The following is a 27,421-nucleotide window of genomic DNA, read 5'->3' as shown; positions in this document are numbered from 1 at the left end:
GTCGGATATGTATAAAAGAATATTTTAAAGGGTTGCAGTTTTATTAAATCAAACAGTAATCATGTTTTTTTTTATTTTTCAATATGTACCTACGTAATGATGCTTTTTTAATGTAAAATAATTGTATTTTGAACTTGGTTGTAGTTTTGTTGAAAATCTAACATGAAAATTCAGAAACGCATTGTAATGGTGCTTAGATAGAAGCTTACAATACAGAAGGAAGGTTTAGCACAGGCCACGATTTGGTGCTCCTATTTTTTCCCTTAAGTGCTCCTATTTTTTTTATCTTGAGGTTGGCAGCTATGTTATCTGAACCTTTTGAAAAGCTTGATGAAGAGGTACCATACAGAAGAGCAGTTGGCAGTTTAATATATTTATGTATGGTAACTAGACCAGATATTGCTTATTCTGTTAGTGTTCTATCTCAAGTTTTAGACAAACCTTCCAAAATGCATTGGTGTTTAGTGAAGAAAGTTTTGAAGTATCTTCGAGGAACTTCAAAATATGGTATCTTGTATAAGCCAAATTATATCTGCAAGCAATTGGAAGCATATAGTGATGCTGATTATGCTGGTGATACATCAACCAGAAGATCTACATCAGGGATGGTCTTCAAGTTTGCTGGAGGAGCCATTACCTGGGCCAGCAAGAGACAGACTTGTGTATCGCTCTCAACTACAGAGGCAGAATTTATTTCAGCCAGTGAGGCTTCAAAGGAAGTAGTGTGGCTACAGAGACTTTTCCAGGATATTTGTCCTTTGATAAGTGTTCCTGTGTTGCAGGTGGACAATGAAAGTGCTATACGACTAGTCAAGAACCCTGAATTCCACAGTCGTACTAAGCACATAGATGTCCGCTACAAATTTATTCGTGAGAAGTATCAGAATGGGCAGTTAGATGTTCAACATTGCGAGAGTAATTCTCAAGCTGCTGACATTTTTACTAAACCTCTACCAAAAGCTACATTCCAGAGACTCCGCCAAATGATTGGCATGTGTGAAATAGAGACTTGATCTATGATATAGACTTGAAAGAGAGCCCCCCCCCCCCCCTCTTTTTTTTTTGTATTGCAGATATCAATTTAGGGGAAGTGTTATTGTAAAAATATATATCTGCAATTCTATAACTTTAACTGTAGCAGTATTAACTGTAAGTAAGTAGTTCAGCTACTACTCAACTTTGTATCTGTATCGCGTGTGGTGTGTTTACTATGATGTGTTCACTTTTTCTCGTCTAGTATGTATATTAATCTTAATGTAACTTGCTTAATTACTTAATATAACTAATTTGTCAACTCTGCTGCTTCTTATTTCAAGTGTCACATTCTCATAAGGTGTAGAGAAAAAACTTGACGTGGTAGAATAAAACTAACTACAGTTTTGAAACCAGCATGCCTAATTAACCATAAAACAGCTCAAAAACCTAACTCAACAGAAATTGTTTTACAAATTGTTCCCCAGTGTTATTTAAAAAATGGTCAAATCCTATGTTTTTAGGCATGTTCTTTCAGAAAAAAAATTTCGGAAACGACCCCATTGTAATGTAATGGCACAAAATGACCATAAATAAAAACACAAAATATGAAAAACTGATTTAATGATGAAATTTTATGGTACATAGTAGAAAATATACAAAAGTTGTGCTAGTTGCACAGCACACTAATTTTGATTCGTTTCCAACAATTGGATTTTTTTTTCTACATTTTGCAAGTTATACACATTGCTTTCTTCTATGTTATACTTATAAGCAGTCACATTTTTAGGTGCTGAGGGCTACAATGAGGCAAAAGCTATAAAGTACAAATGTAAAAACATGGATGCTGTTAGAATAGCATTTATTCAGCGAAGTTTAATGCTAACTAAATTAGAAATAGAAATAACAATGAATTTGCAGTAAAAAGAAATCAGTAATTTTTACAACCATATTTAGTTTTTCAAATATAAATCTATGCAGATAATTTAGATGCACTTTTTAATTAATTTCATAAATTTCAGATAAATTACCTCCTTGAAAGGCACACAGGACAGTAAGAAATCTATTTTTCTTTCTTAAAAACAAATTTCTATTTTTCATGCGTACATATTTAGTCGGCATTAATTAAAAAATGCATTAACTATTACGCATGTAAATGAACATGAGAATATAAGTTTATGCAGATAAAGGATGCGAATAAGGCCTGCAGTTGATTTACCTTCAAAATCCTTCTTCTGGTTGTGTCCTTGGATTTTTTAACTGAAACAGCCATTTGTTGCTAGAGCAAGTATTTACTAAGAGAATTTTGTGTGACCCGTCAGATTTTTAATCATTTTTTGAGTCAAAAGTCCAGCTATTCGGTTATACATATTTCTCAGTTGTTGTACGGCAGCACAAGCTCTTTGGAAGTTTGCTGAACATAAAGTAATGAAATACAAAACCAGGATAAATTGTATCTTTAAAAAAAAAAGCTGCAGATTGAAAGAAATGGGTTGTTGTTAAATACAGATTTCATATGAACGAATTTGCTTGCCATCGTAGCTCATCAAAAAGAATTTTTTAAAAGTTACGGATTTTGGACATAAAAAGAAATTCAACTTCTTGTAAGTTTAACTTTAAAAAAAAAGGTCGACTTTTTTTTTTTTTTTTGCCTATTTTACACGATTGTTTTTAAAACTCTATTTCAAAAATATAACATAGCAGTTTCACACCTCTAAATACAAAAAAACTCGCCTAGGTTTTTCGGTTAAAATATGATTTTTACACTCAACAAAACTTTTATTGAAGAACTCAAAGTCACATTAATTCAGCCATTGTAAATTCTTGTTGCTGACACAATTTGAAGCAATGAGCTGTGTATTTTTCTATTGCAGGGCAGAACTGCATTGTAATCATCTCGTAAATGAGTTATCATCATCAAAAACTTTTTTTCGGAACATTCAAACTATTTACATTTAAAAAAAAACCTAGTTGAGTCGAATAATTTTCACAACTAATTAAAAAATATATAAAAAAATACCCTAGAACGAGGGCAATTCGGTCTTAATTCTTTCATCACAAATTTTATTCTTGTTCAGCGCTCCATTGGAATTTAAAACTCACTGCTTATGAATGTGCCTGCATCTTCAAGTAGTTAAAAAAAATCGAACAATATTTAATTAAATATTAAATTTATGATAGTTAATAAATATGGCTAGGTCTAGATAACTTTTAAGCTATGTATCAAAAATTCAGAAACATTATACACAACGAAAATGCAAAATTAAGACATGTATTTTACAGATTCAAATCAAAATATCTGAATAGAAGTAATCAAAAATCACAGGAGCCAAACTCTGGATATATTTATTGTGGAAGATCAGCGATGCCATTGCTCAACTTCCAACATAATGCAAACGTAACCAAGTGTTTCTAAAACTATACAGTTTTATAAATATAAAAAGTTAATAAAATATTCTTAGCAGCTGAGAAAGCTGACGCTCTCTTAATGACTTTCTTATCAATAATAATAATAGCCGACATAATTCAGTGAAGTGAAAAAATATTTAACCATCACACATAATAACAGCATAAAAGCATTGAATGATTAAGCACCAGTATAGTTTAGTTTAGCTATAAAACTTTTTGCATAGATATAATAAAAGAGATGATATCCTATTTACAAATGAATAGAATGTTTTATACGTTTTTACAGACTCGCATATTTATTCTCTAATTCTGCACTTTTAAGCGTTTTACAAATTGTACCAATTTATTACATAATAATGCTGTTATTTATTATTACATATCTGATTTCAAGTATAGATCTTATGGAATTAGTTTTATTTAAAAAGAACTAGATAGTGTCAAATATTAGACATTAATACATAACACAACATTTTTGAAACACTTAATAAAATATGAAATTGAAATATGATTAAAGTAAACAATTGTCAACTGCCTTAAAATACAAATATGTCATTTTATTACTGATAATATTATTTTCAATAAATAGTACAGCATGAACTTTAATTTACTACATGTTTTATTATATATTAAGGAATATTTTTAAAGAAATATCACAGTTTGTTTTAAAAATATTAAAATTTTGATTTCTAACTCATGTATTACCATATTTATAGCATGTAGATATGAGAATTCTAATGCAAGTATATATACAAGTTATTAGAAAATATTTCAATTTCTTTACTACTTTCACTAAATTAAAATAAAATAAAAGATCAAACAAATTATCACAGTTTAATATAATACAAATTAAAATAAACAAATTTACTAATATAAAGACTAACAGTAAATCACATGTACTTTAATTATTCAATAGCATTTTTAAAAACAAATTTATAACTAAGACTGCTTTAATATCACACTTGATAAAAACAAAGCAAAAGTTTTTCAATTTGCTTTAAATCAATTTTTTATAAAGCAGATATATGAAAAACTATGATTATTAACAACAAATTCGACTAATTTCAAGTTTAAATTGAAAAATTAACACTATAAAATGCAAGTAATTTAAAATATTCAAATTTCTCATTTGTTACAATTTTAACCTACTTTTTAATTTTTCTTTTAATATTTCCTATTTTTACATTTATGTCAAAAATAAATAAATAGATAAATTGCATCAGTTTGAAGAACATTCAGAACACCCCAGAAAATTACAATATGCAAAAAACTACGCAATAAGAAACTTTTCAACATGTTGAATGAAAGAATAAATATTTTCGAAAGAAATAAATAAAATTTCTAGAGAAAATTGAAACTATCATTAACAGATCAATCAACAATCTTACACATCTTTTGATTTATATAGGAATTTAAGGTAAGTACTAATACATCTTTTTCGGAGGTCTAAAATATAAAATTCTCAATTTAAGAAACATTACACACTTTCTAAGTCCTAAAACAGGCGCTTGATTAGTATTAAGTTTAAAAGGCAACTAAGATCATCAATCAAATCTATCACAATTCTGTCTGAAGCAAATACTTTGAAAAAAAAATACAAGTCGCCAAACGAAAAAGGCACTTAGCATAAGCAGATATTTGTACTGTTTTAACACTTATAAATAAAAATCTCTCTCTACGTACTAACACTTCAATACAAAAATTCTTGACATAATTTCAGAATCATTGTTGAGTTACAAGTTATTCTCTCGCATTATTTTCCCATTCTTTTTGTCACAAATAGTTACACTATCATTGGACGCTTCGTATCGTTGGACCATGACCCCACTAGATGGAGCTGACGCTTTAAGGGCCTTAACTATTTATGATTTTTCTGTATTGCACCGATGCAACTATGATCTGCTCTTGAAATTCTTGAAAATTTCGAAACTTCATATGTCGCCCATTTTGACCACAAGAGGCGCTGAACCGAAGCCACCAATTAATGGCAACGTAATGGAAAGCAGGGGTTGCCTGTTGCGCCCTCTTATTGCCATGAGTCTCAGCGATTGTCATGGCCTATTAGAATTAAGTGCGGCCATGAATGGACACACACTTCCTGGTTTCCACTATCGTTGGAGACCAGGAAGCTGTCGGTTTTCATTTTCAGGGTCCGGGACATTCTCAGGGGGCTTTGTCCACTTGATGAGCATCTCCGGAGAGCGATAGAGGAATATGAGTTTCGCGAACAAGTCTTCCTCCAGGGTGAATTCTCCACTCTCTCGCACCAGGTATATGTCCAAGCACAACTGCAGTACACGATCTACATAAGGCATGTCATCAAACATAATAGTGAAGGATGTTCCTGCGACGAAGCCTCTCACCAAGCGAGACACGACTAGAACAAATGTGGTATATAACCCCACAATTCTGAAAAAGAAACAAAATAATCCAAACTTTCAGTTGTCAAACACGTTACAAGTTTTATAAATTACAGAATAATGATATTTTGCATGCATTATATGAGAATTGTATCATAAAAGAATGTAAAATAAGAAGTCATTTTTACCAGTGGTTCTTTTTATACAGCATTTTGAAAGTGGGACTTCGGCCATATCATAGAAGCTTTGGCCCAGCCGAAACATGAGCTGTGGTTCGGCTGCTTCAGCCTGAGACAATGTGTTGCGAATTTTCTTTTGCAATTATTATATAAGACATTGTCCTTTAAATTCAAAATTGTACCTTATGATAAATCATAATTGAAATGTATACGCTTAATTCCTTTTGGAGAATAAATAAAATGTTTATTATCAATATATTCTATTGAAAGTTACGTTACATTTAGTTTATAGTTTTATTAAAAAACTCAAGTTTGAAAATGATGACGTATTAAACACTCTTCAAATATTTCCAGTTTTGAAACTTATAATAACGGTGATGTTGCATTACATGACTAGGGATTGCAATACCGGACCAAATATGCAATACCGGTATTCAGTATTTTTAAAAGGTGAGACCGGGATACCGGTATTAATACCGGTATCAGAAATTTCTCAAAAAAAGATTGAAAACATTGTTTTGTTGCCATGTTTCATAATTTTGTGCAAAAATGGAAGCATATTGTGAACAAAAATAAAATGAAGGAACAAATCGATAATAGTAAGAAACATAATGCATCCATTGAACTGTCACTAAGCATGAAACTCTCTTTAATGCACAAATTTCCAACAAAAAAAAAACAAAGTGCAGTTGAAAATACACTTTCCGATTACATACAGGTCAGTGGTAATGGTAACAATGCAAGATACATCTCCTCCATTGCCTGGAAGTCTTCAAACAATTTGGTCTCTTCATGGGCAGATTTATGGGGGGGGGGGCGAGGGGGGTCAATGCCCCCCCCCCCCAGCCTTGGGAGAACTTTATACATGGTAACAGCACACCTCCAAAAATGTGAAAAGAAAAAAATCATGATTTTTTTTTCTTTTTTTGAAAAGTTCAGAAGTGAAAATGAAAAGAATAGCAACTGTCCTTTTCTGATGGGGGAGGGGGGGGGCACCACACTGTATTACAAAGAGTGAAGCTGTTACCGGGTTGTTGAAATGTGTTGAAAAGGACTACTTTCAATTGAAAACCATTAGAACAAATATATGAGAGAAAATATAAGTAATCAGCCGCTATACTTAAAATAATCAACCACTATTTCAACAAATTGGAAACTAAAACAAAGATTTCAAAAAAAAAAAAAAAAAAAAAAACTGGATTTACCTATAAACTAAACAAGCTATAGTTGAGGGCACCCGCTTTGTTGAAATCCCCCAACTCCGGAAAATTTCATGATTTCTTCTTTAAAAAAAAGAAGAAAAGTACTTGAAAAAATAAATTCCATTTTAAGGAGCTTGTAAACCTTGAAAATTTGGAAAAGTGTGGATACAAACCATAAATTTAAAAATTTATAGCAAATGATGGGAGGGGGGGGGGAGAGAAATGCCGAAATGTGTCAAGTTTAGCTCCTTGCCACATCCTGCATCAAAAATATAAAAATCATGGTTCTCACGTTTCTGTAGCATTTTACTTGAGATAAATTTTTGTGACTCACATGTTTCATATATTGCTGTTTATTAATCCCGAATGCAGTAATTTTGGAAATTATTTTGTATAACTTGCGTTTATCTTACTTCTTCTGCATATTGTTAATCTGTTCAGCCCAGAAGGAAAAAAAACACTACCTCTATTTTTTTTTTTTTTTCACTACTTGTAATTGAAAATAAAAAGTTGTTGTAATGAGAAATCAATAGTTTTTTTTCTTTTAAACTTAAAATGTTGTTGTTGTTCCTGATGGCCCTTGGAGCACCCAAGGCAATGAATAACAGAGGCGTTAATCCACTTTTGAGGCTAATATGAGCGGCTTCCGTTTGACTGAGTCCCATTTTAGGTGGACGTCCGACTTTTACTCAGACACATTTGACAGATAGCACAATTCAGATTTATTACAATACAAGGAAATTAGAAGAACACCCAGGGTAGTAGGGGGAGAATCGAACCTGTGCCTCTATGCATGCAAGCAGTTGCTGAGCAATACCGCTTGGCCACCGAAGCCCCAAGCTTAAAATAGTTGTTTCTTACAAAGTTAGAACAATACTGTAAAACAGTACAATCAAGTACTAAATTTCAGAGACTGGAAAGGCCAATTTAAGTGCCTTAAATAATTTTAACTGTTCTCAAGTCCTTGAAACGGATTAGATGAGTGTTTGAAATTCCTAAGCAAAATGTGCTTCAACTTTATTTCTTATCAAGTGTATAAATTATGAACTGTCCAAATGGGCCTATTTTCTAAATCTATACACCATTTCTTTTAAAGTATTTTTTTACTATTGATCATTTTGTATTTAATTCACTGTTGTATTTGTCGGTGGGTTGGAGGCATGATCAAAAACTGATTGAATTGAGCCAACAGCCAAAGTAAGCAAATAACAATGCATAATCTTCTATTCTTTTTCGCTTTTTCTCTCTGAGAACTGTTGTAATTGATTTGTCAACCTGAAAATAATTTTTACTCTGTATTATCGTAATCTGCAAAAGTGTTTTGCTATTTGTCTCCGAGATTTTAGTAGTTCCAATTACTCCTTCTAAGGCTTCAAAATGCAGAATTTTATATCTATTTTACAAAAATTCCTCCGGGGGAGAAACCCCTGGACCCCCCAAAATTGCAGATATTCTATCCCCTACTTAAAAGGGACTCCATTTTCCACCTTCTTAGACCTTATGTATAATGCATTGGGGGGGGGGAGCTTTAAAAATGGCCTTTTTTGACGCCGATAGAGAAGTTGACCAGACTACTAAAGAGACACAAACCCTGAAATAGCTTCGAAGCACGCTATGTCTAAATCCAGCCAGTTGTAATCAATACAACTGATAATGCTAATAATAAATAAATAAATAAAAAGCTGCCCCCCTAGGAACTTAGTTCTAAATCCGCCTATGGGTCTCTTGCATGGTATTTTCAGATGAATCCTTTTTTACTTCCTTTTACAAAAAAGGAAGTATTGTATTCGCGAAAAAATTTTCACTCAAAAATCGGCCTAAATTTCCATTTTTCTCACCCCCAAATGAATGCTGAGTTTTTTTTTTCAACCGGACCACACGTGGATATATGCTTAGGAACCTACAGACACCCAAAATATCCATTTTAACGACCGCCGAATTAATTACAACAAATTTTCTCGTGATGTACGTATGTACATATGTATGTGCGTACGTATCTCGCATAACTCAAAAACAGTATGTCCTAGAAAGTTAAATTTTCCTACGTAGACTCCTGGTGGGGCCTAGTTGTGCACCTTCCCTTTTGGTTGCATTCGGATGTTCCTAAGGGGGTCTTTTGCCCCTTTTTAAGGGGAAATCATTGTTAATTTCGATGTAAACTCAAGTGGTGTTATAATTCGGACACTTGGCAATATATCGCCAGTCTTTTGGTTGCCAAGTTTTGTTGCCAACTTGGCGAAAAATTTGGCGTTTTTTTTTTTTAATTTTAATTTTTTTTTTTTTTTTACTTTGGTTTCAATTTGGCCACTGTTGGTGATATTTAGGCTGCGTTCGGAAACGATCCACCGGTTACACCGCGTGGTTAGTCCGGTGTGGTTATGACGTATTTGGAATTTCTCTAGGAATTCCGGTAGAACAGCTGTGTTTCCGAACGCTCGTGGTTAAACCGCGGTAGTTCTAGTTCAGCAGCAAACGACACTCCAATCAACGCGTAACTTTCATAATGGGCAAGTCACGTGTGTTACGATCAAAACATGAAACACGACCGGATTGGCCAACACAGACTTTGTGACGTTTGTGATCTCGCTAACCGCTTCCAGACAGTGGTGCCACAGGTTGCTACCAAGTCGACCGCCAGAAAACAACCGCAGTGTTTCCGAACGCGGTTAAGTGACGTCAGCGGTTCCACCGCAAGCGTTTCCGAACGCTTGCGGTTGCACCGAGGCGACCGATCCGCGTTTCCGAATGCACCCTTAGAGAGTAAACAATTGAATCACATTAAAATTGCCAATAATGGTGAAATGACATTAAAGTGGAGTAAAAGGAAGTCGTGTGATTCACACATCAGTTCGTTTATTTTGTGTTTGGGTGTATTTCTTTTGTATCATGTGTAGTATTTTTTTTCTTTTGAATTTACAGCTAGTTGTAACTTCTCTTCGAGAGTTGAACGTTTTCCAACTTGAACATCATCTTCAATGATTTCCTCTTGATCAGGATATTTTTGTGTTTGTTTTTTACTAGCCCATTGGTTTGAAATTTACGATGAACTTAATTAAATTTAATCTTGTTACTTTCTTTTTTTTTCTTTTACACATTTTTTGCTTTCTACTCAAAACTTCTTTACAATTATAATTATGTAAATAGCTGAAAACATGTGTTACTGCTGCTATGATGCCTTATCTCTATGCGAATTTTCAAGGCACTATGTAATTTCTAAATATTATCTTGCCAAGTATAAAGTCAAATAGCGGGACAGGACAACAAACCAATACCGGTGACAACAAATTACCACTTGAAACACCAACAAGAAAATGTTTTCGTCAAAATTCAGTACAATTGAGACAAAAACTTAAAAATATAAATCATAAAATGCTACTGCAATTGGTAGTTGTAATAAATTATTCATTGGACAAATACATTTGAAATTACTCTTGAAATTAACTTTCACAAAAGGAAAGTGAGTGATCAGGAAGTGGAAAAAATGAAAACCTAATGCACATAAGCTCACAAAAATACGATTCATCTTACCATCTAATAATGAAAATATCATTTGTAATCTTTCCGCTACTTTCATTTAATAACATTCTATTAGTTAGTACTTTCTAAGCCAAATTGTTACATCAATAGATTTGTTTTGGTACTGTATCAAGGACAAAGAAATGTACCGTTAAAATAAAAGTAGATTGTGTATTAATTTAATCTGAAAACTCTGTAATTAAAACTATTTGTTTTCAACTAATACTGGTATTTACCTCAGTAAATACCGGCATTAGGAAATTGCAAAATAGCTTGAAATACCGGTATTTGATATACTTGTATTGCAATCACTATATATGACCAAAAATATTGGGACACTTTCGAAAATTCACATTTTTACAGATTTCTCAAGAAAGTAAAGATTAACTGCACTGTAATTTTTTTCACATAAAAAGTATACCGTAACTGTCATTTTCCAATAACAATTAAGTTCGCAATTCATTTAGGGGACCAGCAACAAATTGAGGAAACAAAAAAAGGTTTTTGATCTTTTTCATTGTAAATAGCTGGGAATAAGCTATATAGATTTCAGAAATAAGTTAAAAATCTATCAAAAATTTATTTTTATATTTTCATAAAAGTATCTCTTATACCCAGGGAGATATAAAGCATTTCCTTCAAAAATGCAAATTATCAACATTTATCATCCACAAAGCTCAGATATATCCTGCAACTCATAAAAAAATTCCACCTCAATATCTTTAAAATTGAAAGTTATCAGCAATCTAATGAGCCGAATTTCTATAATTCTTGGATAGGCGAGGAATGGTAAGGGGTCGTTCACAAACTAGCAACACTTTCCTGCTATCGTTGCAAAGTGATTCATGATAAGAACGGATTATTTGCGAACATCGTCTAGCGAAGAATTATTAAAATTCGGCTCATTAGACCGCTGATAACTTTTTAGATTTTAAAGATATCAAAGTGGAATTTTTTATGAGATGTAGGATATATCTGGGCTTCCGATTATGAAAGTTATAAATCGTTATCTTTTGCGTATGCGCAGTGAAAAATTGCTTTAAACGTTCATATTTCATTAAATTTTCAATATTTTAAATTCAAATTTTATTATTATGTTTCTCTAATATGATGTCAAATATTTTGAAAGTTTAGTAACGTTTGATGGAAAACTCTGCGTGATATGAGGCGAAAACCTTTAAAAAAATTTTTTGCATTTTTGAAAGAAATGCTTATATCTCTGTAGGTATAAGAGATACTTTTACAAAAATATAAAAATAAAATCTAGATAGATTTTTAACTTACTTCTGAAATTTGTAGCTTATTCCCAGCTATTTACCATGAAAACATAGGCGGATTTAGGACTGAGTTCCTGGGGGGGCAGGATTTTTTTTTTTTTTGGAGCAACATTTTTAATTGCCCTCCCCCCTCCCATGTTTTTGTCTGTTTTCTGTGATGCGTAAGGCCATTCTTTACTTTTTTATGTGTCGTTTTCATTACTGTGTGTAATCATGCTGTCCTTTTTAAATTGACCTTAAAAGAGAGGGGGCTGGTATTAAGAGAGTGACGCAGTGCTCCCTTTTAAGTGGGATATAGTATATCTCCAGTTTTAGGGGGGCCCGGGGGTTACTCCCCCGGAGGAAATAATCTAAAATGGATATAAAATTCTGCATTTTGAGGTCTTATAAGGGTTAATTGGAAATAATAGGCAAATAATTTTTTTTTAAGTTTTACACTTTAAAAGTGCTTTCTGATGCAAGTTAATACTTTAAAAGAAATGGTGCACTGATTTAGAGAATAGGTATCAAGAGAGTAACATACTACCCATTTGAACAATTCTTAATTTATACACTTGATAAGAAATAAAATTGAAGCACATTTTGCTTAGGAGTTTCAAAGACTTGTCTAATTATTTTCAAGGTTTGGTTGGTTAGATTGGGTTTTTGGCTCAAGAGCCCTTGTAGGCTATACTGCGCCAATTCTTTTCAGGGATTTTAGAACCTATCAATAATTTGCACTTTCCAGTCTCTGAAATTGAGTAGTAGATTATACAGTTGTACAGTATTGTTCAAACTTTGTAAGAAACGGCTATTTTAAGTTTAAAAGAAAAAATAAACTTTAATTTCCTATTCAAAAAAGAAAAAATCATGATATTTTTTTTGTTATAAGATTTTGGAAGATAAGTTGTTACTATATAAACTCCTCCCAAAACTGGGGGGCATTGTCCCCTTTGCCCCCCCCTCCCCATAAATCCACCCATGCTCTTCTAAACTATTCAAAAACGAAAAAATAATGATTTTTTTTTTAATTTTTGGAAGATGTGTTGTTACTACATAAAGTCCTCCCAAAACTGGGGGGGCATTGCCCCCCTCTGACCCCCCATAAATCCGCCCATGCATGAAAAATTATCAAAAACCTTTTTTTGTTTCCGCAATTTGTTGTTCGCCCCCTAAATGAATAGTAGAATTAATTTTTGTTGGAAAATGGTGGCTGGAGTATACCTTTTATGTGAAAAAATTGCAGAGCGATTGGTCTTTTATTTCTCGAGAAATCCGTAAAAATGTGAACTTTTGAAAGTGCCTCAATACTTTTGGTCATATAGTGTTCTTACGTATTCAACGGCGGATATGGAACTAAAAGGCATCCTTAAGTTATTTGTTTTAGAATTATATTTTATTTTTAGTTGTAGGTACCATATTTCAGTTTTTTTAATAGATGCATTAATCTGTCAACATAACTTATTTTGTATTCATTGATCTAGATCAGCGGTTCCCAACCTTTTTCTCTTTGCGAACCCCTTGGAACAGGCAAAAAAGTTCGCGAACCCCCTGATGTTGAAATTAGTAACATGTAAGAAACAATAAAAAAACAGCATGTTTGCTTTCCATTTTTTGCAGCATTTGATTGCAATAAACAAAAATATAATTGTAAAATATCATTAAGTGCAAACATTAATAAAAAGTTAAAACTACATCTACAAGAAAAATTATAAACAAGAAGTTTTATAAACCAACTATTTTTTTAAGCATACTTTAAATTGGGGAAAAAATCCTTAATGCGATATTTGTGGCTGTTTGACGGAACAAAGAAACTGAAAGTTTGGTTCAATGTCTGACAGTTTGAGTCTTAAATCAGGCTCTGCATTCAATCTGCTTCGGTATTTATCTTTGAGATAAGTATAGGAGGAAAATCCTTTCTCGCACAGATATGTTGTACAAAATAGTAATAAAATTCGAATTGCTTTTTTGGACATAACGGTATAGTCATTTCTTACACTGAGCCAGAAGTCAATTAACGAGAGCTCTTTAAAGGTAGTTTTCAATGAATTATCACAGGATAACTCGATGAGCATTTCCTTTTCAGGTAATGTCAGGGTGTTTTCTAAGCATGGATTTCCTTCAAAAGGATTGCGTATCCAGTTGTTTGAGAGAGGGACGTTACGCCTATTAGGAAAATACTCGTCAAAAGTTAGTTCAAGATGTTGCAGATGTTCACATACATTTCTTTTAACGCTTTCATCAAGTTTCATTGAGTTTTCTGATAAAAAAACTACTAAGAGAAGTGAAACAAGAAAACTCACCCATTTCCAGGCATTGGATCCAGAAATTCAATTTTTTTACCATAGCTTCAATTTTATCATATACAACGAAAATATTAACAACTGCACCGTGCAAGGATAGATTTAATTCATTTAATTTTGAAAAGATGGCAGCTAAATATGCAAGCCTTTGCATCCAAAGAGGATCGAATATGCTAGTGGACAAGTGAAATGGATGATCAACAAAAAATGCTTGGACTTCTGACTTCAATTCAAATAAGCGTGTCAAAATTTTGCCACGGGAAAGCCATCTAACTTCTGTGTGAAGAAGTAAAGTAACATGAAGGCTTCTCAATTCCTCACAAAGCGCGTGAAATAGACGGCAGTTTGTGGCACGTGATTTTATGAAATTTACAATTTTTACCGCATCATTCAAAGTAGCGGATAATTCTGCGGGAATACGCTTACATGCTAATGCTTGTCTATGAATGCAGCAATGAGTCCATTCAATTTTCTCGTTGATCTTCTTTACTCGCACCACAAAGCCAACAAATTTTCCTGTCATTGATTTTGCACCATCCGTGCACACACCCACACACAAAGACCAATCTATTCCATTTTCTTCAAAGTAACTGTTGACCAGTTCGAAAATTGCTTCTCCAGTTGTGTTGGTTTTCAAAGGTTTTGCAAATAGTACATCTTCTTTAATTGTATCGTTAAAAATATACCTAACATAGACAAGTAATATTGCAGCGTTTGCTACATCAATCGACTCATCAAGCTGGATCGCAAAATTATTCTCTTTTATTCTATTCACAAGTTCTTTCTCCACATTACTTGCCAAATCAGTAATTCTACGTGATACTGTGTTGTTTGATAGCGGAACCAGGTCAATTTTTTTTGCTGACTTTTCTCCCAGCATACACTTAGCAATATCTTTAGCACACGGTCCAATTAAATTTTCTGCAATTGTATGTGGCTGTCCAGATCTTGCAATTCTATAACTGACTCGATATGAAGCTTCAAGGGCCATTTTACTATCTTCGTTGGATTCTAACAGGGACGTAGAGACGCTACACTTTTTATTATATTGCAATTTTCTTTTAAAATATTCGATAGGTTTGTCCTTGTGTGTCGGATGCTTTGTTTTGAGGTGTCTTCTCAGAAGTGACGGTTTCAAACTGCTGTTCGCTAGAACTTCGTTGCAGAGAAGACAAAGCGGTCTAGGTTCAGACTCTTCTCCAGTAAAATAAAAGCCCATTTGTAAATAGTCACTGTCATATTTTCGCTTTTTTCCTTTTTTCTCCCCTAGTTCACCTTTCTGTTTAGTCGGGGGAGGCGGCAGTTCATTACAGCTATCTATTTCAATATCCTGTGTTGATTCGAAAGTTATTGCTGATGTTGAGGGCTGATCGATTGACTGCTTGTCCATTTGTCGCTCAACCAAACTACCAGTTCTCAACCATCGATCCATAACAGCAGAAAGTTATCAAATCATAAAAATTACCAACACGATTATAACTTCACAAACAGAGTAGCAAGTTCACGTAGCAAAACCAATTGCAAACAAAATCACTTGTTTTCAAGCATCTCTAAAGTATCTCTAAATACGTTTGTTAACAACTATTTCCCCAGAACTATGAGCATGCTGATGTTATATATTTTTGAAAACGAACAGATGGGTAAAATCCAGTAATAAATTTTAAGTTTGGAGCCTTTTGCTGTCATGTCTGCTATTCGATGACTGAATTCGACGGAAATTCCCGAGTTATATTTCAACCAGATTAGAAATAATACCCCTATGATGCATTGTTTGAGAATTCTTTATTTTTTTCGACATATGTATATTATGTATATTGTTTGATTGACTCCATGCAATGGCGCCTTTTTAAGGTCATCGTGATCCCCGCCACAACTTAATACAACGTTTCTGCATGGCGCCTCGCAATAAAGAAGGAAGGATATCTCTTTTTGTTGTCTATCGAAAAAAAATGAGAAAATTTCTTTTTAACCAAGATTATAAAACCGCTCAAAGATTTTTTTTTTTTTTTTTTGAGCTTAATACAAGTCTGGCGCGTTTTCAAATTAAAAAAAAAAAAATTAGTAACTATGTGTGCAAATTGAATAGTTTATAATTTTTTACCAAACTAGGAAAAATCCGCCATTGCACCGAAATTTTCGCGAACCCCCTTCCTGCACCTCGCGAACCCCTGGGGGTTCGCGAACCACCGGTTGGGAACCTCTGATCTAGATTATCAACAACAAACCAGGATTGTAAAGCATGCAGATAACTGTCAATGCATAACATTAGAGCTACATTTTAATTTAATTTTATTATTGATATTATTATTTATTTATTTATTTCTTTTCTGTGTGTCAAAATCAAAATAAGGAAAGCCTCCAGTCCCCCCCCCCATTAGTAGCACATCCACTCTATATTTACATTCTAAATATTTGTTTTAAATAATTAAAATAAAAAAATTTATTTCAGATTAATTGAAAAAAGAATTCCAGATTGATACTTGAAATAAAAGATTAATTTTTTATCATATCAGTTGGTTATTATAAACATTAACTTAAATGTAGAGCATGCCTTTAATATTCCAAATAATGTTTTATAATACTTATTCTAATGAAAAATTAGAAACATGGGCTTTTCTGGTACTACCGGTGCAAAGCAAAAGTGAAATCTTAATTGTTGATATGTATTAATTTAAAAAAGAACAGTAAGCTACAAATGTTGAAAAAACTAATAGTAAAATATATGGAGAATTAAATGATGTTATATGCATTTATTGTGCATTTAATGCTAAAACTCAACATGCATAGCAGCCGAAGCTCCAGCCATTAGTTGGCTGAAGCTTCGGTATTCGACACTTCAGACAAATTGTGCTTCCTGCCATTTCTAAGAAAAAAAGTTAGCACACGAAAATATGAAATATCTTACCCATATCCAGATATAATGGACAATTCTGAGGGAAAAGCTTTGTCGCTGAATGCGATGATTCTCAAAAAATTACAATTTTGAATGCCCAAAATTCCATAGGGTGTTTTACTGCTGCAGTCATCTTGAACTTCCCACCACTCTACATAATGAGCTATGGATGAATTTGGCATGTCAGTGTCATTCAACATATCTCCAGTCCACATTGATATGTTCAAGCCTCGGAATGGCGTTGTACCAAAAAATGATTTATTTCTTGTAACTAGAATTTAAGAAATATTTCATGTAAGTTCCTTCAAGAATAATAAAACATTTGTAAGAAATATTAAGTGTAACATTAAATTTCTGCAAAAAAATAATAAATAAATACATAAATAATGTTGCTGATATATCACTTAAAAAAATAAAATGTCATTGGCGCACTCAAATAATTTTGGCTCTGTTGATTGCTAACTCTGAGTATAAAGCAACTTCTGAGGGGTAGTTTAAGCAATACATTATCGCTTCTACACCCAGGAAGAACATCAAATGATATTTAAAACAGCATTTTGAAATGTTAGTAGCATTTCCTAGCATAAAACTGTGGTAAACTATAGAACATGTTACTTACTTTTCCAGATTGTAGCTGAAAATGATGGCTGTAATATTTAACTTCTTTTGTTGCAAGAAAGATGTTAAACTATCAAAATGCATGCAATGTTAAATGTTTAAAATTTCATTAAAAACCCTTTTACTGCAGGAATTTTTAACTATTTTTACTATCTGCTTAAACAAATTCCCAACCCTTCCTTCATTATCACAAAAAATTTAGCCAATTTGAGCATTAGTTCCATTTTCAGATAACTATAAAGTAGGGCAATTTAATTATGGCCATGCTGAATAAACAGAAAAAGATTGCATAACAAGCCCTTCCCCCAAAGTTCTATGTTATTATAACCAAACCACTCCTCACTTCCCCTTACAGAAGAAAATTCTAGCTGTGTTAGTGAAGCTAATCATTTAGAAAAAAGAAAAAAATAAAGCAAACATAATGTAAGAGTAAAGGCTTTCATGGACAGTGTCAATAATATTAAAAGATTCTGGGCTGTTGTGCCCAGAGTAATTCCAAATGCTTTGTCCGCATCTGCGGCTCTTCCCTCATAAATATTGACAACACTTCGATACTTACATCAGTTGCTAAGAAACCGCTTCCCTGTAAGCTGCGTCCGCAGTGCCACTGAAGATGACCAACGCAGATGCCGTCCAAACATTTGGAGTTACTATACTCCGACTATGGCACAACAGCCTGGAACCTTTAATATTATTATTAAAGCAAATACAAACTTACTTTCTTTGCTGTAGAACTGTTTCACAACAGAAGCAGTTCCTTTTCCAGGTATTTTGACGAAATTGGGAAATATGTCCTGGATATTTGTAGATTCAGGAATTGCTCCACGAATAGTTGAAACATTACCATAGTTTACACTCAAAGCTCTAGCCAAGCTATCTCTCAAACCAGTATCAGTCAAGTTCAGTTCATTTTGATCTCTGACAATGGGATCTGTAGCATGAAGTTCTTTGTCTCTCATGAAAGACCACGATAACACCATTTTAAGCTCATTTGTGCCCCTCAATTCTTCGATCAAGGCCTTTTGACTAGGAGGACTGATTGTCCAGACAGAGGTTGAATTGTTGCTCAGTTCAACTATGACAGTGTCATCTTTGTCATATCCAGTGAGAAAACTGGTGGTTGATGGATGGGCCAAATTTGCCACTTCTTTTTCCATCTGCTTCCATTGGGCATCAGTGAAACTTTTTATCTGATGCCTCAGGGCAGTGGTTTGAAATATGGGTTCATAGCCAGTGATGGAGAGTTCCACCGTGCAACTGATGGGAATGTTGCTTCGACCGACCGTGTTGCCCAATGCAAACAGTAAGAGTGGGAACCAAATGATGAGGATGATTAAAAATAGTAAGAAGCCACCAACCACCATACTTTATCAGAGCAGTGCGTTTTGCACCTCTAGGTGTTGGGTAGTCTGCTTCTGCTCTTCTGGTACATTTCAAAACAAATACGTTTGCATAAATATCTTCCATTTTCAGCCAATTGCTTATGTTCATACTGGTATCAGTCCAAATCCAGTCCATCAAACTTCTAAGCTCATATAGGAAAGGAATAATCATATATCTAAAAACAGATAAGAGAATAATATTAATAATTATTTTCAAAATTTCAACTTGGAAATCTTTATGTCATTTTAAAGATCAAATTTTTATAAAGCTTAGAAGTGTATAAGTGTTATAATCTATCAAACTTTTATCACAAATGTAGTTACATAAAGGTACTGCATAGGAATAACTATCTCCCAAACACAAAGAAAACAAGAAGTTCTGTCCAGAACTAAACGAGCCTACTTTCCTGTATACCAACATCAACTTTCTAGCATCTAATCAAACTTCACTAAATTAGCTGAGATTGCAAATTATGCCAAACATACCACTTTAACATTTTAAGATGATTTCTAGAAACAAAATATGTCTTGTTCATATAAAGAAACAGATACATAAAAAATAAATGAAAGAACAAAAAAGTAGTAACACCTTTTAAACAAAGCAGCTAATATATTTTTTTCCATGAGAAAAAATCTTTAATCGCCTTTAAAAAGAAAAATAATTAAAAATGATAAGCTCATCAAAATAAATACATTAAATTTAAAAAAAAAATCATTTGAAACGAGTTTGAATGGTTCAAAATTAAATGTAAAATTTTTCAAATCAAAAAGATATTTTCTATATATGTTCTTCATCAAGATATTCTTCCAACGAAGTTTGTTTGGTGCAAATTTGCTTCTAATGCGGGAGTTATATTTGCCTTAAATTTCCCTTGTGTGATAAATGGGCCTTGAACTGTTCAAACATGAACAAAATTGTTCAAAAAGTGAAATATGGAAATGAGGTGAGACCTCACCAAGATCTTTCGAACAAAAAAAAAAGATTGTTCGAATTGGACTGTTTACTCAAAAGTTATTAGGGAGGGGGGGGTGACAGACCGACCGACAAACTATTTTTCCCCATCTCAATACCTACTTTCCAATTTTAAATTTTTCAATATTTATTTAATTATTTTATTTATTTTTAACTTTTTTTCGTTTTTAGTGGTATTTTTAAGATGCATTAAGCCTTCTTTCATGTTTTTTTCTTCTTTCTTTGACTTTTACTCGGAAAGTAGGCTAAAAATGCAGAAATATTAGAACTTTGTTCAAAAACAGTCTATAGCACTATGTAACATGATTTTTGTTTATGGGTAATAAATATCATTTTCTAATGGGTTTTATCATAAATTATAGGTAAAACTTTTCCAGCAAAAACTTTGCTTCTGTAATCAGAACAACGAAAAGTAGAAATTTGTGTACTGTCATTAAGAAAACAGATTTGAGATAAGGCAGAAAGGGAACAAAACATTTGAAAAAAAAATGGTATATTACAATCAAAATTCTACAAATTGATGATCAAAGAAGCTAGAACAGTTTTGCAATATTTGCATGTCATGTCATTTTGTGAATAAGTCTCCCCAATAGTGACTGTCCTATCAAGCATTCACTGTATTTTCAACAATTATATTAGAAAAAGTTCAATTACTATAAGTGGTAACTAAAAAAAAGTAAAAGTTGGCAGCTATTTTAATCAGGATTGCTATTTTGTTCACTTTTTTGTAAAAAGTCCGGGATGCCAGAAGAAATTGGACAAAATGTTCAAAATTGGACGAAATGAAAAATCAACTGATTATCCACACATAAATTTATTGTTATGGTGTAATAAAATTAGTATATAATTCAAAAACATTATGTATTATGAATTAATCATTTAATTTAAATAGAATGGTTGGTCACTTTAGAATTTAATAAATCCAAAAAAAATTTAATAACACATTGGTGCAACTAATTTTAGATCATAATTTACTTAAACGTAATAAAATTTAACAACATGAATAAGCAATCGGGCGTAATTACACAATTATATATTACAATAGTAGAAATTGAACTCAATGGAAAAGTCAAAAGAAATGCTTGGAGACATACATACAAAACAAAGATTTATAGACAAAAAACATTTTACTGTTATATTTTTCGTGTTTTTATTGATGTCACCCCATAGTAAAATATTTATGTACTCTGCATGTTTTTATGGATATGTTAATGCCATACAAATTACTACTTTAGTAGGGTGGTGGGGACTCAGAGCAGTGTACCGGAAGAGACTATAATTAGCAAATGGGTAGATAGCTTTAAAATGGCCATTAATTTTCATTGGGGACTAATAAATTGACTAGGAACAGCCTAGCTGCATTCAGAGCCTGTTGCTGATCATCACACTTGTATTTGTATTACAATAACATATTTCACTTCATGTCAACATTTCCTTTATTATAGTTTTTCTTTTTAAATATGATTTTAATGTTTTGAGAGACTCCAACCTTTAAAAACCTTTTATTTTTACTTTTTAATTTTATAAATGCATTTATTATGGGCAAAAAACCTCCACATCACAGATAAACATCTTAAAATGCACAGCTGATGTGTTTGTTTCTATAAATGCTATTACATGCATTATAACTTATTAACACTCATTTGATTTATTCATTTTACACTTACATAAGCTTCAACTGATCTTAATTTTTTTCATTTTCCCTTTAAAATATTTTTCAATCAATTGTTTATATGCATATTTATGCATTCTATTTTTATATTAAAATAGTATTTGAATAAGAAAAATCTATATAAATATTTATTATTTTTTAACTTCAAATTTTGAACTAAAACCTTTCTGTTTACCGAAAAAGTGAACAAAATGACATTTTGTATGGGACGGTTTTTTCCGGGTTGGACAAAATAGGATAACCTTGATTTTAATGTCACTGGAACAGCAATGAAAGTTATCTTTTAAGGGTATAACTACTCTTGTTTACATACTTTCAGCTCATTTATAAGAGAAATTAATCCTGTTAAACTAAAAAGAAAACTTTTTTGAAAATGTATTAGCATAATTTGTATCATTCATAAAAAGTATAAAGGATTTGATGTTTATATTCCTTTAAAAGTGTTTTTTATTTTTATTTTAATGAAGATTAAACATGTATGAGTATTTTAATTCATCACATATTTTGGGCATACATTTACTTACAGAAAGTACAATATACCCTCTTAACTGCTGCAATATAACAATTGGAGTTGGTAATAATACAGTTTTCTCTAAACCCATCAACAGATATGTAAAGAAAACTTTTACATAAGAGCATGCATTAAAATGAAACTATCATTATTTGCCACACACTGAGAAAAATGGTAGAAATCACAGCACTTCATTCAAGAAATTGTACAAAACTTTCATCATTGTTCAAAAGGTTTAAATATTAAATGTTTATGCTCTTAAAAGTTAACTTTTATGAAGATTAAAAATGCATAAGAGTTACTTTTTATTATAAATCATAAGTATCTCAAACATAGAAGCTAGTGCACATCATATACAACAGGTGACAGATCATTTTAATACATAAATGATAAAAAGGATGATGCATAGAAAATATTATAGTTTATGGAAATAGAATTTTTAATCATCAGAGGGATAGTCGAATATTCTCACTTATCCCATATTTTTATTTATTTATTTTTTTATTATATACGAACATGATAACAAAAAGATAATTAGAAGATCTACTACACTTAGAGAAAGAGCAGAAATATTGGTACTTCATTTAAGAAAGTGCCCATAATCTACAGCATTTTGTTATAATTTTTTGTAAAAGTGGTTTATATTAATTTTTAAACAAAATCATGAAGGTCATTAAACTTTAAATAAATGCTTCAACTTAAGAAATATTTCAGAATTTGCATCAGAAATGCAGGTTCTTTACGAGCAATCAAATATATAGAGATTAAATTTGATTTTGGTTTCTCATTTTGGAAAGCAAGCAAAATGTGTCCGCAAATGTTTAACAGTTTACTGAACAAAATATTAACTCATTTTAAGAAAAGTAATCATATGAAAATAGCAGTAGCATATAAAAGAAAAAATAGTTTCATTCTTTAACCACTTTTACTCTGAATTAGTTTTTTTCATTGTACTTACCCTTTAAAAAGGAAAAGGTTAGCATAATTGTACTTCTTGCAGAAGAAATTACCCAAAATACGAGTTGGATATCCAGATCGAATTTGATGTGCAGAAAGCAGCAAATATATACATTTGAAAAAGTACCACATTTTGGGAGGTAAATTACCAGTTGATACAAAATCCCTAAAAGAAAGTTTCACAATTAAGTGCATATATTAAAATGCCTCCATAGCACCATTTTTTTTTTTTAAATAAATTGAATCACTAGTGATTTCAATGAAAGATTTGTGGTCTACATATGAAAACAAACAAAACTTCTATGTAAAGATAAATTTTGTTTTGGCATAAAATCAGTCGAAAATATATTTCTTCAGGATTTACCAATAGTTGGTTTCTAACAAAACAAGTAACCCTACCCAAGTGTGAAGTGTAGTATTTTCAGTAAAATCCTGAAACATGTCAACTTTATTTTGTTCAGTTTTTTTCAGATTGTAAATCATTATGTGAATTTTTAGAATGAAACTGTAAAATAAAAGAATATATTGTACCCTCCAATTCCCAACTATCCAATATTAAGGGATGAATTTCCCCCCGTTAAAGGTGTTTGTTGACGATAAAAAGAAAAGAAAAAAGAAAAAAAAAACATGAGTTCACTATTTTTAAGTGTTCTATAAATGTGCAAAGTGTTATTCCAATCGGTGATTCACACTTGGGTAGGGTTACTTGTAAGTAATTTGTTCAGATTTACCATTATATTGAGTGTTTATGGCTATTTTACCCATTGTAATCCTGAAAAATATGTGTGGGGGGGGGGGGGTGTATGGGTGTGAACATAAAACATTATTGAAATTAAAAATACATTTAAAGGTAAAGTGGGGATACATTCAATTAAAATATAAAGAAGTGAAGGGATACTGTCCCCAAAATCCCACTTTTGACTACACCACTGATTTTAAACATAAATGTTAAAAAGTTAGTTATTATTTGAAGAAAAATTATAGGGCACCTAGAAAAATACCCAATAACGACAGTTAATTTCCAAAAACATAGATTATTGATGACTAAATTAACGAAACAATAGTGCATTTTGTTATTTTATAGCCAACAAATAAAAGTGAAATTAGACAACATACCTTGATGTAATGGCTGGAAGAATAAAGAACATCCACATATGCACAACAAAAACAGATATAACTTGAAATATTAGTTTTCCTAATATATATTTTCTCAAATATAATGCTCTGTCAGTGACAATTGTAGCAAATTGAGCTATCAACATAATTAAGAATGGTATTGGAACCTAGAATTAAAAGACAAAATGTTAAAAAAGAAAAGCAAAATTTAGTTTCAAAAAACTACTGGCAGTATCCCAAATTAACTTGCCTTATTTTCTTCAAAATATGATGTAACAGCTTCAGAACCTTCAGTCTGCAGAAATAAAATTTAATAGGTAAGATTTCATACAAAATTCAATTTTAAAAACGTAACTTTTATTAACTAGTAAATCAAATTTAATATGGAAGTATTCATATTACTATCAGAAAAATTTAAATTCAAATTAAAATGGTGTAAAAATACATTTAGAGTTTATAAGACATTAAAATTCAAAGCAACATTAAAATACAAGTTCAATTATAACACAACACTTTACCACTATTTTTAAAAAATTTGTTTAAAACTAGGTTATTTCACTTGTTTGAAATCATAACAGATGTTTTGCAAAAATATGAATAAAAAAAATTAATCTTACCCCAAATGCCCAATAGCCAAAGACAACGATGAAGAAGTTGATGAAATCGCAGAAAAACATAAGAGCATATACATCTACAGTAACACGGTACTCAGGATAAAGAAGATGGTAAAAAAACATTTTCACAGGGTCTACGATTGAGTTGACACTATATAAAAAATAATAATAATAAGATGTTAAATTTGAATGTTTATCCTCCTGAGCAATATCAGATGACAATATTCTTAACTTGTTTACATTTTAACAAAAAAGACACACACAAAATGTTCTTCTTAGAAAATTCATTATTATTATAAACATCTACAAGTAAGTCTTCCAACTAGAATGTGCAGAAAATATTCTTTTTTTCCCCTGTTGAAAACAAACCTGATAATAGAACCTTACTATTTACAAGAGAATTTAAACAATAGAAATGATTCAAATAGCATAATGTACTAAATAAAGCATTTCAACCAAACAAAACTCCTAAAAACCAAACATTCATAATTTCAAACAGTTAACTAAGTCTTCAACTTGACTAATCTCTAATTAACAGCAAAAATGGCTCCCTCCACAACTTGAAGTTTTGCTTTCCCCACAGGTGACAGTAATTGCTTTGCTAAATTCATCTTTCATCATTGACAAGGAATTGCAAAAAAAAAAAAAAGAAAGAAAGAAAGGAAAGAGAAAAAAAATACCACAATAATACTAGTTACCATCTAAGAGTCAAAGATTGAGAACTCAGCTATATGACAAATGAGGAAGTGAGACGCAAAGGGATAGAAGTGTCAAACTCAAAAATTTGGAGATAACTAGTACAAATGGCAGGTGAACCTCTCCTCTGCTTTGGGATAAGAGGTAGTCAAACCCGTCATATCGAAATCCTCCGGGGGGGGGGGGGATACTAAATGCAAATTATGCTGAAAAAAACAAAACCACACTCACATATATGCAAATATATTAATTTCTCAAAGCCAGGGAAGTGGGGGGGGGGAGGGCTTAATTGGCTCCTAGTGATGCCTGAAACGATGGGCCTGGAGATAGTACAAGCAGTCCTGGAAAGTGCTGTTATGCAGCATGATTCAGAAAAACTTTTCAATTAAAGTCAACCTACGACTGGAAATTTACATGCGTTTCACTCAAAACTTGAAAATATCCACTAACCCATCCTTTGCTTTTCACCATGTTCAGGTTATTTGCTGAGGAAATGTAGAGTTTTCTTCCTTCTGTTATCGACTAGAGTCAAAGCGGAGTTTTTACCCACAATGCACTCGTAAAACAAATGTGCGCATTAGCAGGGTATAGCCGCAAAGGATGCGGGGCAAAACCCCTTTCTTAAATACAGGATACAAGCTCTTTTTGCCTGTGAGAGGTGTATTTTCCATCCAGTTTTTTTTCGGAGTTGAAGCAGGGAAATACCAGGTACAAAAGACTCATGTAAACGCTGCTATTGCCTCAAATAAATTGCAGCATTGGCAAAAAGGGCATAAATTGTGTCGAATCAAGCAGGAGCTGATTCGCATTAGATGTAAGAAGCCATGAGAAGAATCATGACTTTGTTTCCTTTGTCACCCTCATAGCATGCTTCTCCAGCATCTTATCTTACTCTAATACCAACAACAGCACAACAAGGAACTTCTAAATATGAAAGACAGGGGCTAGGTTGAAATGCATGAGACAAAAATTAAGCCAACACTATCATTCTCCGGGGTAGCGGTGTAGGAAAGGGAGTGGTCCCCGGGTACGGACCCCTCCCTTGAAGCTCAAAGTTAAGCTCCAATAATGCAAATTCAAGTTATTCCATATCATTTAAAATACTTTTTACATAATTGATTCAATTATTTGTATGTAATACTGTGTGCCAAAAACTTAAAATATCTCTGCTTTAATTTACATTTCCAAATATCAGAGTTGGCTGATTTTAGGCAAGACACCCCCCTTGAGGAGTTTTTAGCTACGCCACTGCTCCAGAGTCCCCGCACCAACGACAGAGGTGGCTTACAAGTGATAGTTGGTCCAAGGACAAAACTGCAGTCTCTGGATGTTGTAAACCGACTGTCAGTATTTTACATGTGTGTGTGTGTGTGTAATTCTGCCTTAGCCCTGGGCAGTAATTTACTGTTTATTATCCATACTTTGCCTTCAATCAATGAGTTGAACCGCCCCATTGTCCAGGACTCTCACTGGTGTGCTAAATTGATTTTAGCCACCAGTTTGTTGGCACTCTCACTGTCAAGGTGATTAAAGCTATCTCCAGCTTGGTTAGTGACTATTCCAAATGGATAAGTTAATAGCAAGTATGAAACTACAGTCTCTGGATGTCATAACCAGACTGTCGTCATTTTGCATGTGGCTTTACTGGTTGGAAGGGGATCCAAAATACAGCTAGTTCTTTTTCATCCAGGTCAAGAGCCGGGCAACCTGATCCAATATCCACAGAGGTATTGATATGTAGGGCTCGACCGTTGGCATTTTTTGGCCGATGGGCCGATGCCGATTGTTGGCCGAT

General features: G+C 32.5%; 1 protein-coding gene across 1 annotated transcript in view; it reads right to left on the bottom strand.

Moving 5' to 3' along the window:
• Positions 1–4,606: 4,606 nt before the first annotated feature.
• Positions 4,607–27,421, bottom strand: part of LOC129233462 (piezo-type mechanosensitive ion channel component 2-like) — a 29,211-nt gene continuing 6,396 nt past the window's right edge. Inside the window, 8 exon segments of the mRNA XM_054867485.1 lie at positions 4,607–5,787; positions 17,100–17,358; positions 18,424–19,063; positions 19,065–19,263; positions 23,202–23,366; positions 24,317–24,483; positions 24,567–24,611; positions 24,934–25,081. Of these exon segments, the coding sequence (XP_054723460.1) occupies positions 5,487–5,787; positions 17,100–17,358; positions 18,424–19,063; positions 19,065–19,263; positions 23,202–23,366; positions 24,317–24,483; positions 24,567–24,611; positions 24,934–25,081 (1,924 nt within the window). The 3' untranslated portion in view covers positions 4,607–5,486.

The sequence above is a fragment of the Uloborus diversus genome, unplaced genomic scaffold (genome assembly GCF_026930045.1).
Source record: "Uloborus diversus isolate 005 unplaced genomic scaffold, Udiv.v.3.1 scaffold_433, whole genome shotgun sequence".
NCBI classification, from domain to species: domain Eukaryota; kingdom Metazoa; phylum Arthropoda; class Arachnida; order Araneae; family Uloboridae; genus Uloborus; species Uloborus diversus.
The sequence above is the reverse complement of the archived record's forward strand: the minus strand, read 5'-3'. Positions and strand labels throughout refer to the sequence as shown.